Consider the following 14,168-nt stretch of genomic DNA (forward strand, 5'->3'; position numbering starts at 1 on the left):
CACTCCCCTGGCTGTGGACCAGGTCGCAGTCCCGGGCGCAGGGATCCCTCTGACAGGCAGTGGCCGGGATCAGCGCCCCCAGGCAGGGGAGTCCCCGGTGCTCGGGTGAAAGAGCAGGCAAGGTCGGCTTCGAGGGCCCCTCCTGGCTTCCCGTCCCCCGGGCACACACGGCGGCCCCGCAGCTTTGCTTGGGAGACCTGGCTGCAACGTCGTGAGGTCTGAATTTCTAGCCCACGCCCACTTCAGGTTGTCCCAAGTGGGCCCTACCCCCGCCCGGCTTTTGCCGCCCTAACCCCAGGGGTAAGGACAGGAGCTGAACCCCGCCTTTGTGACTGAGAAATGGCGGGCATTGCCTGCGGGAACTGGACCGTAAGGATACGTGTAAGCCAGGTTTCGTCTGCCCTGGAGGTGGGCGTCCAGACTGATGTCAGGTGCCCTCCACCGCTTTTCAAATTCTGGTACCACGTGGCTTTGGGGCATGCGGTGGGTGTCCTCAGAGCCACCCCGGAGACCTGGTCCCTGGCTCTCAGCGCAGGCCGGCCGTTTTTCGAAGCCCAGCCCACGGGCTTCAGCTCTCAGTTCTCTCCAAGCGCAGTTCAGGCGAGTTTTCTAGCGTGATTCATCCGCGCAGTTGATTGTTTTAAAGCCACAGGCTGTTGCTAGAGACACCCTCTGAATTTCAGCCTCCTCCTTGCGCTGGGAGGAGGTAATTTGACAGTTCAGGAAACGGGTCCTTAGGAGCGCGGCTCCGGCTCCAGCCAGGTGAGCGTGGTGAGCTCAGTAAACAGGTTAGCAGAGGCCGGTGTTCTCTCCCCGGTCTTGGCTCTCTGGCACAGCAGCCTGGGGCGTTTGGGCCCCTTCCTGGGCCCACTCTTTAAGACAGTGCTGCCGTTTAAGGAGTTAATACTCTTGGTTTAGACTCTTCGTGGCCTCAGGCCTACGCTAACATCTTGTAATCCCTGTAATTTTGATTAGTGACCACAGCCAGGTGAGCACAGGCCCCCAGCAAATGAAAGAGCTCTCTGCCCCCCCCCCGCCCATTCCCATTGCTGGTTCCCACTGCTCTGTGACTGTTTTGCTACGAGGGAGACCGTGGGGTGCCGTGGGTGCCAGGACTCCAGGACTGAGAACGGGTGGACAGCGTCACGCCCTTCCGACGTCACCATCCTACAGTATCGACCTGTGGCGGGGCGGTCGTAAACGAGTTGTGACTGACTACATTCGAACTCTATATTTTAGACTTCTTCCACAATTTAAGTTTGAGACCTTAAGTTGATGTATTTTGTTTGCAAAAAATTAAAGAATGTCATTTACCAGCCGTAGCCTCAGCCTCTGACTTAGATGTGTCTTCTCCAGAGTCCGTGGAGGAGGCGGGCCCAGGTCGCCACGCGAGGCGGGTGGAGCCATGAGGATCTCGCACCTGCCGCTTTGTGCCGGCGTCGGCTGCCGTGTCGTCACGCACAGCCTGGGCTGGAAGGGAGTGTCAGGTACAAGAAAGGCTTGGACATGGTCGTGTCACTTATCGGTAACAGCAAGTGCCTCGCTTCCGAATCCCTCGCACCCTCTGGTTGATCACTGGTCCCACCTGTTGGGCACATGTGCTCAGGTGGCCGGGCCACACTCTCCTGGGAGGACTGTGGTGTGTAAACGAGAGTATGTGCTCGTCAGAGAGGATGCTCGTGGAGGAGAAGCATCAGTGTGGGAAGCAAAGCAAATCCACAGGGCCAGGCCATCCCTGAGGTCCCCAGGGTGGGACAGCCTTGCCTGGCACCGTTTTGGGGGTAGAACTCAATTTCTTGTTTCTATAAATGCTGCCGAGCCATCCTCATCCATCTCGGCAGCTTTGTGGTCCACATCTGGGGTCGCGAGAGGTCAGAGGAACATGTTAAGAACTGAGCGTTACCTGGAATGTCGTGTTTTCTAGCTGACCGTTCGCAGTCCGCATTACGGACCTTGGTGTGCAGGCTGTTTGCCGGCTGGTCGTCGGTGTTCCCAGGACCGGCCCAGCAGTTCTGCTGACGAAGCCACCTGTCATCCGAGACACAGACCCGTGGGGTAGCCACACAGGGTAAAACACAGTTGTATTTGGGGCAACTTTTATGCTAAGTGGCCCAAATAGCAACGTGGCTACATGAGTCCGTCTGGCAAACACATAGTGACATTTCTGAATGAAAAGTGACGCTTGGAAGCTGTTTGGGGAGGTCGTGGGCAAGTGGCTCATCCTAGCGTTTCCTTTCAGGAGCCCGCTGTTCCAGTCCAGAATGAACCGGGCCCCGAGGGCCCCTAAGTGACGCAGGGTCAGAATGCGTCTCCTCTCTGACCTGTGGAGAAGCGCCAGCGGCCGCTACCGCGTTGGCACCTCGGGACGACTTTGAGGTAGGTGAGGCCTGCTGGCTTGCAGAGACGTGGGGGCCCCCCAGCCGGAGCAGGGGACGGGCGAGGACACGGGTGCTCCCGTGGGCGCGGGCGGGCGCTGTCCAGTGTTTTCATCCGTCTTCACGGCGGTCCCCATCCCAGCCCCGGACACTGAGGCCCGTGACGTTTGCGGGCTGGACGCCGACCGCCTGCCATCCTCTTGGCACGGTTGCCGTCACCACTGTGCTCTCTCCGCCCCCAGGATGTGACTCAGGCGCACACACCGCTCGCCGCCACAGGCCCTGCTGTCGCTAGGATGTTCCTGGTGAACGCCCCTCCTGTGCTCGCGCTCCAGTCCCGGTGGGACGCCCTCGGCCCGCCGGGGACCTTCAGGCTTCCCGGCTGCTTCTCGGAGCCGACGGAGAGCGCGGGGGGTGCGGCGGTGAGCGCCCAGGTGCAGATGCTCATCGGCTCGCTGCAGAGCGCCCGGGCTGCTCGGGGCGCGAGCGACGCCCGCGCCCCCGCCCAGAAGCCAGCGCGCAGAGGCGGGCCGCGACGCCCGCCGGGCCACCAGCCCCGCGCTGGCCGCCTGTGGTCTTGCTGCCGGTCTGAGCCCCAGGGGGGATGAGGAAGCTGGAGACTTTGGTCCGTCCGTGCCGGATCCGGACAGCGACGATTCCGTGGACCGGGACATAGAGGAAGCCATCCAGGAGTACTTGAAAGCCAGGAGCAGGGCCACTCAGCTGTCTGCGGCCACCGATGGGGACTCTCAGTGCAAAGCAGAGCTGCCTCAGAGCAGCGCTCCGACCGCCCCGTGTCCCCCACAACTTGCCCCTGGCCCAGAAGGCGGCCCTGGCAGCTGCACGGGAGCCAGTGAGGACCAGGGCTCCGCCTCCCCACTCAGTGTCAGCAGCGAGGACTCCTTCGAACAGAGCATCCAGGCAGAAATTGAGCAGTTCCTGAGCAAGAAAAGACAGCACGAGACCCCAAAACGTGCTGTGTCGGCCGACAGAAACCCAGAGCCCAGCGACAACCCGGCCAGGTCGGCGTCTGGGTCTGGCAGAGAGCCGGCTGTCAAGGCACGTCGGCAGAATTTGACGGGCGTGTGTAAGGAGTTTGTCTTCCGGAAGCTTCCCAGGTTGGCCAAGGCCAGTGCACAGCCCAGAGGCCTCAGGTCTCAGGTCACCACTGAGACGGAGAGCTTGGGCAGCACGAAGCCAGCAGCCCCCAGGCCAGCCGCCACCGGCCGCCCAGCGGAAGCCGCCCCCAGCAAAGGCGGGGTCAGGAGGAGCGTGGGCCCCGGGGTGAGGGGAAAACGAATCGGGGGTGCAGCCCCGGTGCGCGAGGCGTCCGACTCCAGCAGTGACGACGGCATCGAGGAGGCCATCCAGCTGTACCAGCGGGAGAAGCGGAGGGAGGCCAGCGGCGAGCCGCCGCAGAAAACTGCACCGGGCCAGGAGCAAGGGCCCGCCCCTCCTGCACACGGCACGAGCCAGTCCACAAAAAGTGCCTTGCCCGAAACCCACCGGAGAGCGCCAAGCAAGAAGAAGCCAGTGGCCTCGAAGGCCCTGGACCTCGGCCTGGGTGGCCTTGACCCTGACCATCCCTCCAGGCCACCGAAGGAAACCAGAGCCCCTGCCCCACCAGGAAACGCAGCTTCCAAGAGCGAGTTGGCGGACTGGTCCCCGTGCCAGGCAGACACGTCCACCGAGCTGATGTGCGCTGAAGCAATCCTGGACATTTCCAAAACAATCCTGCCGGCCCCTGGGGACTGTAGTGACAGACCCCTGTCCGCCAGCCCTCTCCTCAGTCCCCCCAAAGTGCCTTCCCGCTCTGACGGTGACAGCAGCTCTGTGGACAGCGATGACAGCATCGAGCAGGAGATCCGGACGTTTTTGGCCCTGAAGGCACAGTCGGGGAGCTTGCTGGCCGGGGCGGACGCCTGCCCACAGTCCACATGGAGCCCACTGCCGTCGCCTGGCCCCAGCGGCCAGCCTGGTGGCCTCAGGGCCCCCACGTGTAAGACACCGGACCTGTCGCTGAGCTGTAAGAGGAAATGCAGAGGTGGGAGCAACATCGTGCGGCCGTCCACTCCCAAGAAAACGAGAGAGCTGGTCAAGGAGGGTGCCCTGGACGCTGACCACAGCCAGGGGAAAGCCAGCGAGGTCCCCGGAAGGGAGGGCGAGGCCAGGGTCCAGCCGCTGCCCTGCAGGACGGTCGCGCTGAGTGAGGCCGATGCGGCCCCGCACGCGAGGAGTGACGTGTCGCCAGGCCACGGGAAAGCGGTCGAGGCCAGGAGCGTGGACGAGAAGGAGAGCTCGGAGGACAAGAGCAGCTCGCTGGACAGCGACGAGGACCTGGACACCGCCATCAAGGACTTGCTGCGGTCCAAGCGCAGGCTCAGGAGGAGGTGCAGGGACCCCAGAGCCGCGGGCAAGAAGAAGGTGAGGTTCAGCACCGCGGAGACGCAGCTCCTGGCCCAGCCGGCGGGCTCCCGCGGGGACTGGAGGGACAGCAGCCCCCGCCTGCTGAAAAGCTGCCTGTCTCAGCCCAGATGGGACAGCAGGGGCGACCCTGCGAGGAAGCTCTCCAGGGTCCCCTGCGCTCAGGCAGAGAGAGCAAAGCCGGGCGGTGTGGGGCCCGCGGACGCGCCCCCCGCTTTCCGGTCAGCGCGAAGAGCCTGCGAAGGGCCCCAGCTCCACGGTGCAGCTGCCTGCCCTGGCCCCCGGTCCGACGACAGCAGCTCCGTGGACAGCGATGACAGCATTGAGCTGGAAATCAGGAAGTTCCTAGCCGAGAAGGCCAAAGAGTCTGTGAGCGGCTCAGAAACGCAGGCAGGGGGTCCCCCCGCGCTCGGGAGCGTGCCCAGGCCGGGGCCGCTGTGCCGGAAGGTGGCCCTTCCGCCTGGCATGTGCACGCGGAGTCAGAGGGGCCGGGGGACCCCTCAGCCAGCCGTGGGACCGAGGGCTGGCCCCCGTGCGGAGCAAGCCTGTCTCCCGGCTGCTCTGGCCAGAGGCCAGCCGGCATCACCCAGGCGCACCGGTGGGGCTGTGTCTGCCCGAGGGTCTCCCGCCGGTGCGAGAAACCTTTATCCTCCCGCAGACCAGAGCCCACGAGGGAGCGGGCCTGCCGCCGGGGACAGCACCTTCGGTCAGCTGTCCAGCTGTGCGGAAGGTGGCACCCGGGCAGGAAGCCCCACCAGGGCCGTGCCCGTCACCTCCCACAGCCGGAGTACGCCAGCCTGGGGCCCGGGAGTAGACAGAGGCGGGGGGCCCCAGGCCAGCCTCGCCCTCCCGTGGGGCAGCTTCGCCCACCAGAGTCGGCTGCAGAGCACGTGGATGCTGAGCTCAGAAGGCGGGGACGTGACATGGAGAGGGGGCCTGGGGGGCGAGAGGGAGAAGGGGCCGGAGGAGGGCCAGGCCCTGTGCGCACCCAGCCTCACCACAGACCCCACGAAAGCCGTGCCCTTCGCGGGCTTCTCCCCACTGCTGTCCACGCAGTTTTTCCACTTCGGGAAGGGGGTCTCTTGGGGGAGCAAGCCGGCCGGCCTCTTCAGCCCCCCGCTGAGCTTGCCTCTGCAGGGCCCGTCCTTCTCGGCCTTCAGAGAGGCCCCGGCCGGCCACGGCCCCGTGTTTGGCAGCTCTCACCTGCTCGTGAAGAAGGAGGGGGGCCTCTGGTCCAGCAGGAAGGCACCGGCAGCACTCGGCTTGCACGCCAGGAGGAACTCGGGTTCAGAGGAGAACATTCTAGACTTGAGGTACAGGCGGACAGTGATGGAGGGGGAGGACGACCAGGAGGCCTGGGGCAGTGACGCCAGTGAGCTGAGTGACACCTCCGTGGAGGAAGGCGGTGGCCCCCTGGCCAAGGGCAAGGTTCTGCCCCTGTGAGTGCACGCCCCGGCTTCGGCGTGAGCGGGCAGCACGTGGCTGTGCGGGCCTGCCGTGCGCGCGTGTGCGCCAGCGGGAAACGCCATTCATGTGTCACAGCTGTGTCCTGGTAAGTATGATTTTTGTAGCTTTTTTGTAAATTATTTAAAGTGCTGTAAAAACTATTTTTGGAAACTATAGTTGTTTGATTTTGTAGGGCGTCCCTCACTGCGGTTTCTGTTTGGTTTGCAAACACTTGGTTCTGCCCGTCACTGCCAGGTTTAAAGTGACTCCGAGACTGGTCCTTTGGGGTGATGGCTGCTGGAACCGTCCAGCTGTGCCTGCGGTGCAGGCCCGAGGAGGCAGCAGTGATGCCCTCCTGGAGCAGCACCAGAGCCCCCCGAGGTCTCGCTTGGGACAATGCTTATTACATAAGGGACCCCGGGCCCGGGAGGCCAGAGCACGTCCCCGGAACACTGTGGTCACAGCCTTTGATCGGAAAAACACAGCAAGGCACAAAGACTAGCGAGCACACTGGCCGCCCTGTTGCACGTGGAAGCCCCAGGGGGCAGCTCGCACAGGCCACCAGTCCCCACTGAAGCCCCTGCTGCCCCGTGCCCAGTCCTGTTTGGTGACCGCAGGATTCTCACGGCCCCGTGACCTTTTCACACGGGAGCTGCTGCTGTTCGTGTTCAGTCCAGGCCTAAATGGCCACAGGGAGCCCGTGCGTGTCACATGTTCGTGTCCTGATCTGTGCACGTGAATGGGTCCTCCTGCACCTGCCCAGGCACCTGGAGCACCCAGGACAGAGCCCAGTGGTGGCCGGGGGTGGCCGGGTGGGCGCTGCGCCTCAGCCGGCTCTGGAGGCCGCCCCGCCGTGGCAGGGGCGAGGCGGGCCGCGTCCTGCGCTGTGGCCTGGCTGCTCGGACAAGCGTGGCGTCTTGTGCCGTTCGCTCTGCCACGGTGCCCATGGCTGCTACAGAGACAGGCACGGCCACGTCCCGTGGGCTGGGCACCGACGGGGCATGACGTTCACGCGTCATCCAGCAGACCATCGGTTGCCCTGTGTTTTACGGCTCGCCGTTGCGGCTCGGCTGTGATGGCCCCAGGCGGGGTTCACTTGGCAGCTGAGTGTAGTGGGTAGTCTAACGTACAGGTGAATTTTCTGCACGTCGTGCACCCCGGTTTGAGGGGTGATCCACTTCTGTACCCAAACACGGACAGGCGCCGGCACCCACAGTCAGCGTCTGCTGGGCCAGGTGCTGTGACGAGCGAGCCCACGGACGCCGTGACTGTCCGGTGCCTGCATGATGTGCTCCTCAGCCCTCTGTTGTCAGACGTTCATTCACTTAGTGTTTCCGGGGAGCAGTTCATGTAATCCATGCTGTGCGTCCTATTTAATTTTTAAGGAGTGTGTTTAATACTCGGAAACAAACATCAGCTTGTTTTGTACTTAAGAACCATTTTTAAGGTTAATAAATGAAGCGCTGCTCCTGAATCAGTGTATGGGCTTTGTGCTCTGCGGGGCGGCCTTTGCAGGATGTGGGCCTGAGACCCCGTCGTCTGAGACCTGAGGTGTCCCCACCGGTGCCATCAGCGCATTCAGCCCTGAGCATCTCGCTGCTGCCCCACCCGCCCCAGCCCCCCCCAGACCCCGACCTTTCACACTTGCCCCTCTTCCTGCCTCGCGAGTTCCCTCCCCGTCTGCGACACTAAGCCCTGTTCCGTGCGTGTGCTGCGTTACTTAACGCCTGGACTGTGCGGGTTCACCCCTGCGACTGTCGACAAGCCACGTTGCATGAAAACGTCACCCACTCCCTGAGTGGACGCAGGCGCATGCCGCCGAGGTCAGGGGCTCCCCTGCACCCTGTCTGGAAAGGGGGCTGCGGTGGGGACAGGTGGGCGCGCTATCAAGAAGTGATGGCTGGCTGTACTGTGTGCAGCCTCTGTCCCACACCCCTGCTGGCCCGTGTCACAGGCCAAGTGCACACCCACCTGTGGAAAGGGCCAGAGAGCAATGTGTTACCATGTCCAGCTGTAGTGGTGAAGGCCTGCAGACCAGTGACACCCAAAGAGCCACTCTCATCTCCCAGGAAGTGGGGGACAGGTGCGGGGGGCTCTGTGCCCAGGGCCAGGCTTACTTCATTCAGTACAAAGAATGGGGAGAGGCCTGATTCTAAGGTGTCACGCTCTGGGGTATGTCATCAGGGTCACAGTGTCGGGTCAGGGGCTGCGGGAGCAGGAGTCGGAGTGGGGAGAGGTAGAACGTGCTGGCCGTTGGTGTTGGGTGCTCCCACCCAGGTCCCCAGATAGAGGGTCTTCCATAGAGGAGCATTACACTGTCGCTCAGACTGAGGTCAGGTGGCAGGTTTTCCCAGCCTGAGATGCTCGCACTGGGAGCCAGGCACTGAATGGAAATACCAGCACCTTCTCGGCACAAGTAAAAATGTGAAGTGTTGTCACCGTGTCCCCTCTCCCTCGAAATTAATTTGAGGGCCTCTGTGGAGGGCAAGAGGAAGTAGCATAAATCCCACCATCCGTGCCCACATCCAGCCCTGGGGGGTGGCGGGGGTGGGGAAGGCCAGAGCACAGTACATTATTTCCAGAATCTTTGAGACTTCTGCTATTTTGTGTGCTGGACGTAGAGTTTCAGTGTTGAAATATTTTATTATATCTTTGAAACGTCTTAACTCTGATTGACTATAATTGAAATATTAGAAGTTACTGGAGAAAAATATATAAAACCTAAGTGGAACTATATGGTGTAAGAAGCTGCTGCTTTTAAGCCAGCCCGGTAGCTGAAGTCAGTCGTTGGTAGAGTTTGGTGAAACTTCGTTCTTCAGTGTTCCCTTTCGGGGTGGAGTAGCTGTGAACTTTGAATATTTTGTGGAAGGAAGTTAACTGGCTTTTGTAGCCCAAAATGTTTTGGTCGCCTTTTCTGTGATTGTTGAGATTGGCTTGAAGATTTTGAAAAAAAACAGCGCAAAGGCCAGAGAGCAATGGGAGGTCATTTCCTTCCGTGTCTCCACCAGCCACCCGCTCTGTGGCCACCACCGCAAACAGCACGTTCTCGTAGCATCGGGCGAGACCTGTGGGTCTAAACTTCTTTTTTTTTCCCCAGCTCCGTACGCAAAGATTGCAGTCTGGATATATGTTAAAAAAATAAAGGTCACGATATTTATAATCACCGGATTTCTTGTATGGTTTGTGCAAATACGTAGAAAGTCAGGGCCCGGAAGTGGGGTCTGCAGCTGGTGACCTCGCCTGCCCAGGACGTTCCCCAAGGCGGTTCAAGCCCAGGGCCTCCTGCGGGCCCTCTCCTCTGGATTCTGATTTTCCCATCCAGAAACGGAGGTGCAGAAGTAACTCCTCCAAGTGTGCCTGCCGGAGGAGGTGACAGTGTGCAAGGCTTTTGAAAAGCACATGACAGGCTAACAAATGGAGAAGGACACTCACAGGGCCCAGCGTCAGGAGGCGGGTACCCGGAGCCTGAGCTGGGGACCGTGACTGAGTTTTGGGAAGACGGACATGTAAACCAAAGGTGTCCGTTTTTCAACTTTCCAGACACTTAATAAACGTAGAAAGTCTAACTTTATCTTAACTCACTAGCGCTGTCACAGAAATGTCAGTTTTCATGGCTACGACCAATGAAAGCACTCGGCGCCCGATTAAGATGCCAGTGTGCACTTTAGGACACGGCCACTGAGCTCAGCTTTTTGGGTTGGGTTTTTTTGTTTGTTTGTTTTGTTTTTTTTAGGGAAACAATAAAGTCCAACTCATCGATCTTTAAGAGATCCTGTCTCCCCAAGGTCATGAACGCATTTCCTAGGCTTTCTTCTAGCAACTTCATGGCTTCACTTTACTTTCCATACTCGTGTATGGCTCCGCTGGCATCTCCTGTCGCCGTCAGCTCCTCCATGGTGCTCGCCGCAGGCCCCGAGACCGCCCTCCACTGAGAAAAACTGCGGGTTTTGTCCCAGTTAAGCGGTCTCCCCTCCGCACTTGGCTTGGGGGACGCCGCCTTGTGGCCTGAGCACAGACCCTCACCAGGGCCGAGACGGGAGGAAGAAAAACCCGTGCTGCTGGCTTTCTCCGCCCTGGAGCAGGCGGGCATCCATCCATCCATCCATCCATCCATCCATCCATCCATCCATCCATCCATCCGCTGTGGCAGGTTCGGGGGGGGCTGGTTCGGCAGTCTCATTCCAACAGACGCGGAATGCAGAAGAGGTCTTAGTATTTCGGTGTTTCTAACGCAGGGTTGTAAAACCTAGTTTTCGGTTTGATGCCTGTAGCCTCTGCTGGTTTCCCAGCTCGAGAGGAGGATGTCACACCCATCCCGGCTCCAGGCTCAGCCTCGGCTTTGTATCTTTCTATTAAATATGTTGACTTTCTCTGCAAAGCATTTTCATTCCGAATTGGACACTAAGAATGTTGCCAAATGTTTACTTTGTGTATCAGTAATAAAACGTTTTTAATGAAGAAGCAACCAGTTGGTGTTTAGTTTCTTCCCTAACTCACACACGAGTAAAATCTCATTTGGGTGAATGTCTGGAAACAGGATATCACCGGTGGTAGCGACATGGTTCCCTCTGTCTAGTTCCCCAAGCGGGACTCTGTCTGGAAGAGAGAGACTGTCACAGGGAACTTTATTGAGGACCCTCCGACTCATAGTGAACCTTGATTGAGAACTAAGTACTTAGAGAGAAAAATCCACTTGATACAGCTGTTACTCCCACCTGAGAAAAATGTTCTCTGCCTTTTTTTTTTTTTAACGTTTTGTTGAAAGTTTAAAAGGAACACGGAGGCGAAACTCCCAGGTGGGCCTCGTTCCCTCTCACGGGACCCGCACTTGCCGGCCTCGCTTCATCTACGCGCGTCAGTCCGGCCCTGACTCGCGGCTGGAGGATGAGCCCGTCCTCCGCCCAGGGACGGCGTCGCCCTCCTGCCTGCCCCTGGCCAGAGCTCTCCGGCCGGGCCCCGCCCACGCCCCGGTAGGCCCCGCCCCCGGCAGGGCCCCGCCCACGCCCCGGTAGGCCCCGCCCTCCGCGACCTGGCCGCGTTTGTGCAGATTTCGGCCACGAAGCTTTAGAACAGGAAACCTGCCCCGTAACTGTCGCGCGTACAAACGAGGCTCCCAAATAAAGACGCAGGGGGACAGCGGCATTCAGGACAACATTTGGGGCCGGGAATTCGCCCACTGGCCTTTTTTTGCTTACCGGTGAGTCAGGAATTTAGAACGTGGCAACGTTTTTAATGTAAAATCCAAGCATTAGCATATTTTCAGTCTTAGACATATAAGATGAGAAAGTGGGACCTTACAGCTCTATTTGCACGTTTTTCTAAGAGGAAAACATCTTGAGAGCAAGCAGTGAATTCTGTACCTTCACATTTGGGAAAATTAGCAAAGCTTAGGGATGCCGACTGTCCAGACGGCCACCGCTGGGGTCAGAGGACCCCTGGAGGGAGGCTGCCTGGCCCTCAGTCGCAGATGGACGGCTTGCTGACATTGTAACTGGGCTGGAAGTTGAAACGGTCATAGGAGGTGATGAAGTTGCCTACACCTGTCACGATGCTCTTCTCCATGTACACGTTTAGAGTATTGTTCCGGAACATTCCACCAGCTGCAAGCCGTCTGGAAAATTTATTCGAATTTGCATAAAATACCTTCTGGAAGGGAAAAGGGAATATGATTATGCATGATAATACTCGTAAGCAGTAAGTCATTAGGTATCTTTGGAAGGAAAATAAGAATTTGTAAGAAAATGTCTCTATTCCCAGGAAGCAGAGAAGCCAGGGCAGGCAGGGTGGCCTGGTTCACCCCAGACCATCCCAATTTAAGCCTGATGTCCGGGAATGATTATCAGTGGTGGCTCCTTCCACTGTTACACAGAAGGGCCAGTCACGGGGCCAACTGGGCGCGGTTACAAGCCTTGACCTAGGGGTCAGGCCCGAAGCTGCCCCCGGTTCTGCTTTTACCAACTGTGCTACTGGGGCAGTTACTGGGCCTTTAATTGCCTCAAAAGTGGCTGCCTTCAGCTGTAAGTGTGTGCGTGTGTGTGTGTACGTGTATGGGGCCAGTCCTTCAGGGGTATCGTAAATCTATATGTACCTTTTCATCCTGTAAAACGTTTTGTTGCTAGATTCGCTCATTTCTACCCTCCCTTCAGCAGGATCCAAGGTGGCCCTCCCTCCCGGCGATGCCGGAACTTCGGGCCCCTTCCCGTCCCACTCCCGTGAGGAACCCAGGGGTCAGTCTCCTATGGGGACACCTCCCCCCTGCACACACCGCTCCCCACTTCCCGCTTACCGGCATCTCATGCACGGTGGGGGCCCTGCTCCCGTAAGTTTGGTTGCTGGTCCTGTACACTGAGGCAGGCTCGTTGGTCCTGACAGGTGAGAAACTCACTCTACTTTCTGTCCATTTACTCTAACTCTGCCCAAGCCACAGCCATAAAGGGCGCCCTGGGTTGGTGAGGCGGCCGTGAACGTGGGCTCCGGGGGCTGGGGGGCACAGGCTTGCCACCCAGGCCTCCCAGCTCTCTTCTGCCCTAGCCCTTTGCAAGGCAGGCCAAAGCCCTAAAGAATTTCCAGGTGGCAAGTGCTGGTCCTCAGCATCAGCTCTGCCCTGGCACATGCTGTCATTTCTTAGGTAGGTGGGACTGGAAGCTGTGGCTCAGCCTCCAGACCCCACCACCCAGCAGGTGGCGGGGTGGGGGGGTCCCTCCACTTCGGAGCCTCCTGAGAAAAGACGCCTGCAGTCTCTAGGATTGACTCTACTGGCGGAGCTGTTGGGCTGAGTGACGTCCCAGCGCCACCTCATACTATGAGATCTCGAGTAAGACACGGTCTTTCTGCCACCCCAGGTGCGTCTCCTGGAAAATGATAGTAATAGACCCGACCTGGGATTGTAGGGGGCATTGAAGGCAGGGGGACAGGGGAGGTGCGCACACCTTCACATCTCTGCCCAGGTGTGATGCAGGGTATAGAGTTTGCGATGCACTGTGACAGCTCACGGGTCACTGACTCAGCCTGATGATGGAGGTGTGGCAGGATTCACTTTGCAGAGGTGTCCCTAGAGAGGAGTGGAGACTTACCGCCCACCACCATCACCACCACAGGTTTTGTGACTTCCCCTGGGATCAGGTACTGTCCCCCCTGCACTGGCTGGAGGCCCACTGATGTGCATCTAAAGCTTCAGGTGGCATTGTCACAGCCCCTTTGGTGGTTAAAAGTTGACCTTGCTTTTGACTTGAGTGACAGGGTAGGCTGGGGATCTGGGGACTCTTGCATACAAGATTATCTGAGCAGAGCGCTGGAAGAGCCAGCCTCTCTTTCCTCCACGCTTCCCAGGTGGACCCTGCGGGGACTCCATCGTCCTCACCTGTAGTCCTCACCTGTAGCCCCGGAACCATGCTGGGTTGTTGAACCTGACCGGTAGGTCCTCGGCTACGCGGTAGTAGTCGCTGGTTTTCTCCGGGGGAGCCTGGACCGCGGGCTCCACAGGCTTCGCGCACTCTTGGGGATCCTCCTCGGACATCCCGCCGTCCACCGCAGCTGCGCAGGCAAGACAGACAAGGTGGGGTACAGCTTCTCAGCAGCCCGTGCTGCTAGGGTCGCGCGGCGTCCTGTTGCTAAGCGACGGCCCGGTCACCCGACCGGGTGGGTAGAGTCCTTAAAGGCGCCGCGTCTTTCTGACCTGCGGAGTCGAAAAGCGAGGTTTAGAACCTTCGCGGCGAGAAGCCAGGGCCCGGGCTGGCGGGGACAACAAGGCATCGATCACTTACCAGGGTTGTAGTGCTGAACGGGCAATCAGCCCACGCAGAACACGACCCGACATTGTCTCAAATGTCGGAGAAGGCGGATCTCTGCGCAAATGCAACGCGGAGGCCGAGACTTCACCGCGAACTGAGTGAGCTCTGCAAGGCCGCTGGGCACGCGAGGACC

General features: G+C 59.5%; 3 protein-coding genes across 6 annotated transcripts in view; 2 read left to right on the forward strand and 1 right to left on the reverse strand.

Annotated features, from left to right (window-relative positions):
- The first annotated feature begins 25 nt into the window (after positions 1-25).
- PPP1R26 (protein phosphatase 1 regulatory subunit 26) lies at positions 26-8,309 on the forward strand. The gene is given in 5 exon segments (XM_023536548.1): positions 26-381; positions 1,357-1,487; positions 2,240-2,376; positions 2,618-2,875; positions 2,877-8,309. Coding segments are annotated over 2 exon segments (3,570 nt in total). The 5' UTR covers positions 26-381; positions 1,357-1,487; positions 2,240-2,376; positions 2,618-2,671; the 3' UTR covers positions 6,243-8,309.
- A 1,947-nt stretch (positions 8,310-10,256) lies between these two features.
- On the reverse strand, positions 10,257-14,162 carry CUNH9orf116 (chromosome unknown C9orf116 homolog). 4 transcript variants are annotated; one of them, XR_002782715.1, is made up of 5 exons: positions 14,009-14,162; positions 13,619-13,920; positions 12,532-12,610; positions 11,606-11,891; positions 10,257-10,841 (listed from the first exon to the last, which is right to left on the reverse strand). XR_002782715.1 is itself a non-coding variant. In XM_023536549.1 (4 exons), the coding sequence occupies exons 2-4, from the start codon at positions 13,759-13,761 to the stop codon at positions 11,703-11,705; spliced, it is 411 nt and encodes a 136-aa protein (XP_023392317.1). In that variant the 5' UTR covers positions 13,762-13,778; positions 14,009-14,162; the 3' UTR covers positions 11,347-11,702. The 4 variants fall into 4 exon arrangements, 3 of the variants coding, with proteins under 3 accessions (XP_023392317.1, XP_023392318.1, XP_011368307.1); XM_023536549.1 differs by lacking the exon at positions 10,257-10,841 and having other exon boundaries at positions 11,347-11,891; positions 13,619-13,778; XM_023536550.1 differs by lacking the exon at positions 10,257-10,841 and having other exon boundaries at positions 11,347-11,888.
- Positions 14,070-14,168, forward strand: part of MRPS2 (mitochondrial ribosomal protein S2) — a 3,408-nt gene continuing 3,309 nt past the window's right edge. Inside the window, exon 1 of the mRNA XM_011370042.2 lies at positions 14,070-14,133. Within this exon, the coding sequence (XP_011368344.1) occupies positions 14,070-14,133 (64 nt within the window). The remainder of the gene's footprint in view (positions 14,134-14,168) is intronic.

Source organism: Pteropus vampyrus, unplaced genomic scaffold, assembly GCF_000151845.1.
Source record: "Pteropus vampyrus isolate Shadow unplaced genomic scaffold, Pvam_2.0 Scaffold158, whole genome shotgun sequence".
Classification (NCBI taxonomy): Eukaryota; Metazoa; Chordata; class Mammalia; order Chiroptera; family Pteropodidae; genus Pteropus; species Pteropus vampyrus.

Excerpts from the sequence above, each read along its gene's own strand:
- CUNH9orf116 (XM_023536549.1), bottom strand. The coding sequence starts at position 13,761 with ATGTCCGAGGAGGATCCCCAAGAGTGCGCGAAGCCTGTGGAGCCCGCG. Across the intron at positions 12,611-13,618 it reads GCATGGTTCCGGGGCTACAG|GACCAACGAGCCTGCCTCAG; the intron begins GTGAGGACTACA and ends CTCACCTGTCAG. Across the intron at positions 11,892-12,531 it reads CCACCGTGCATGAGATGCCG|AAGGTATTTTATGCAAATTC; the intron begins GTAAGCGGGAAG and ends TTTCCCTTCCAG.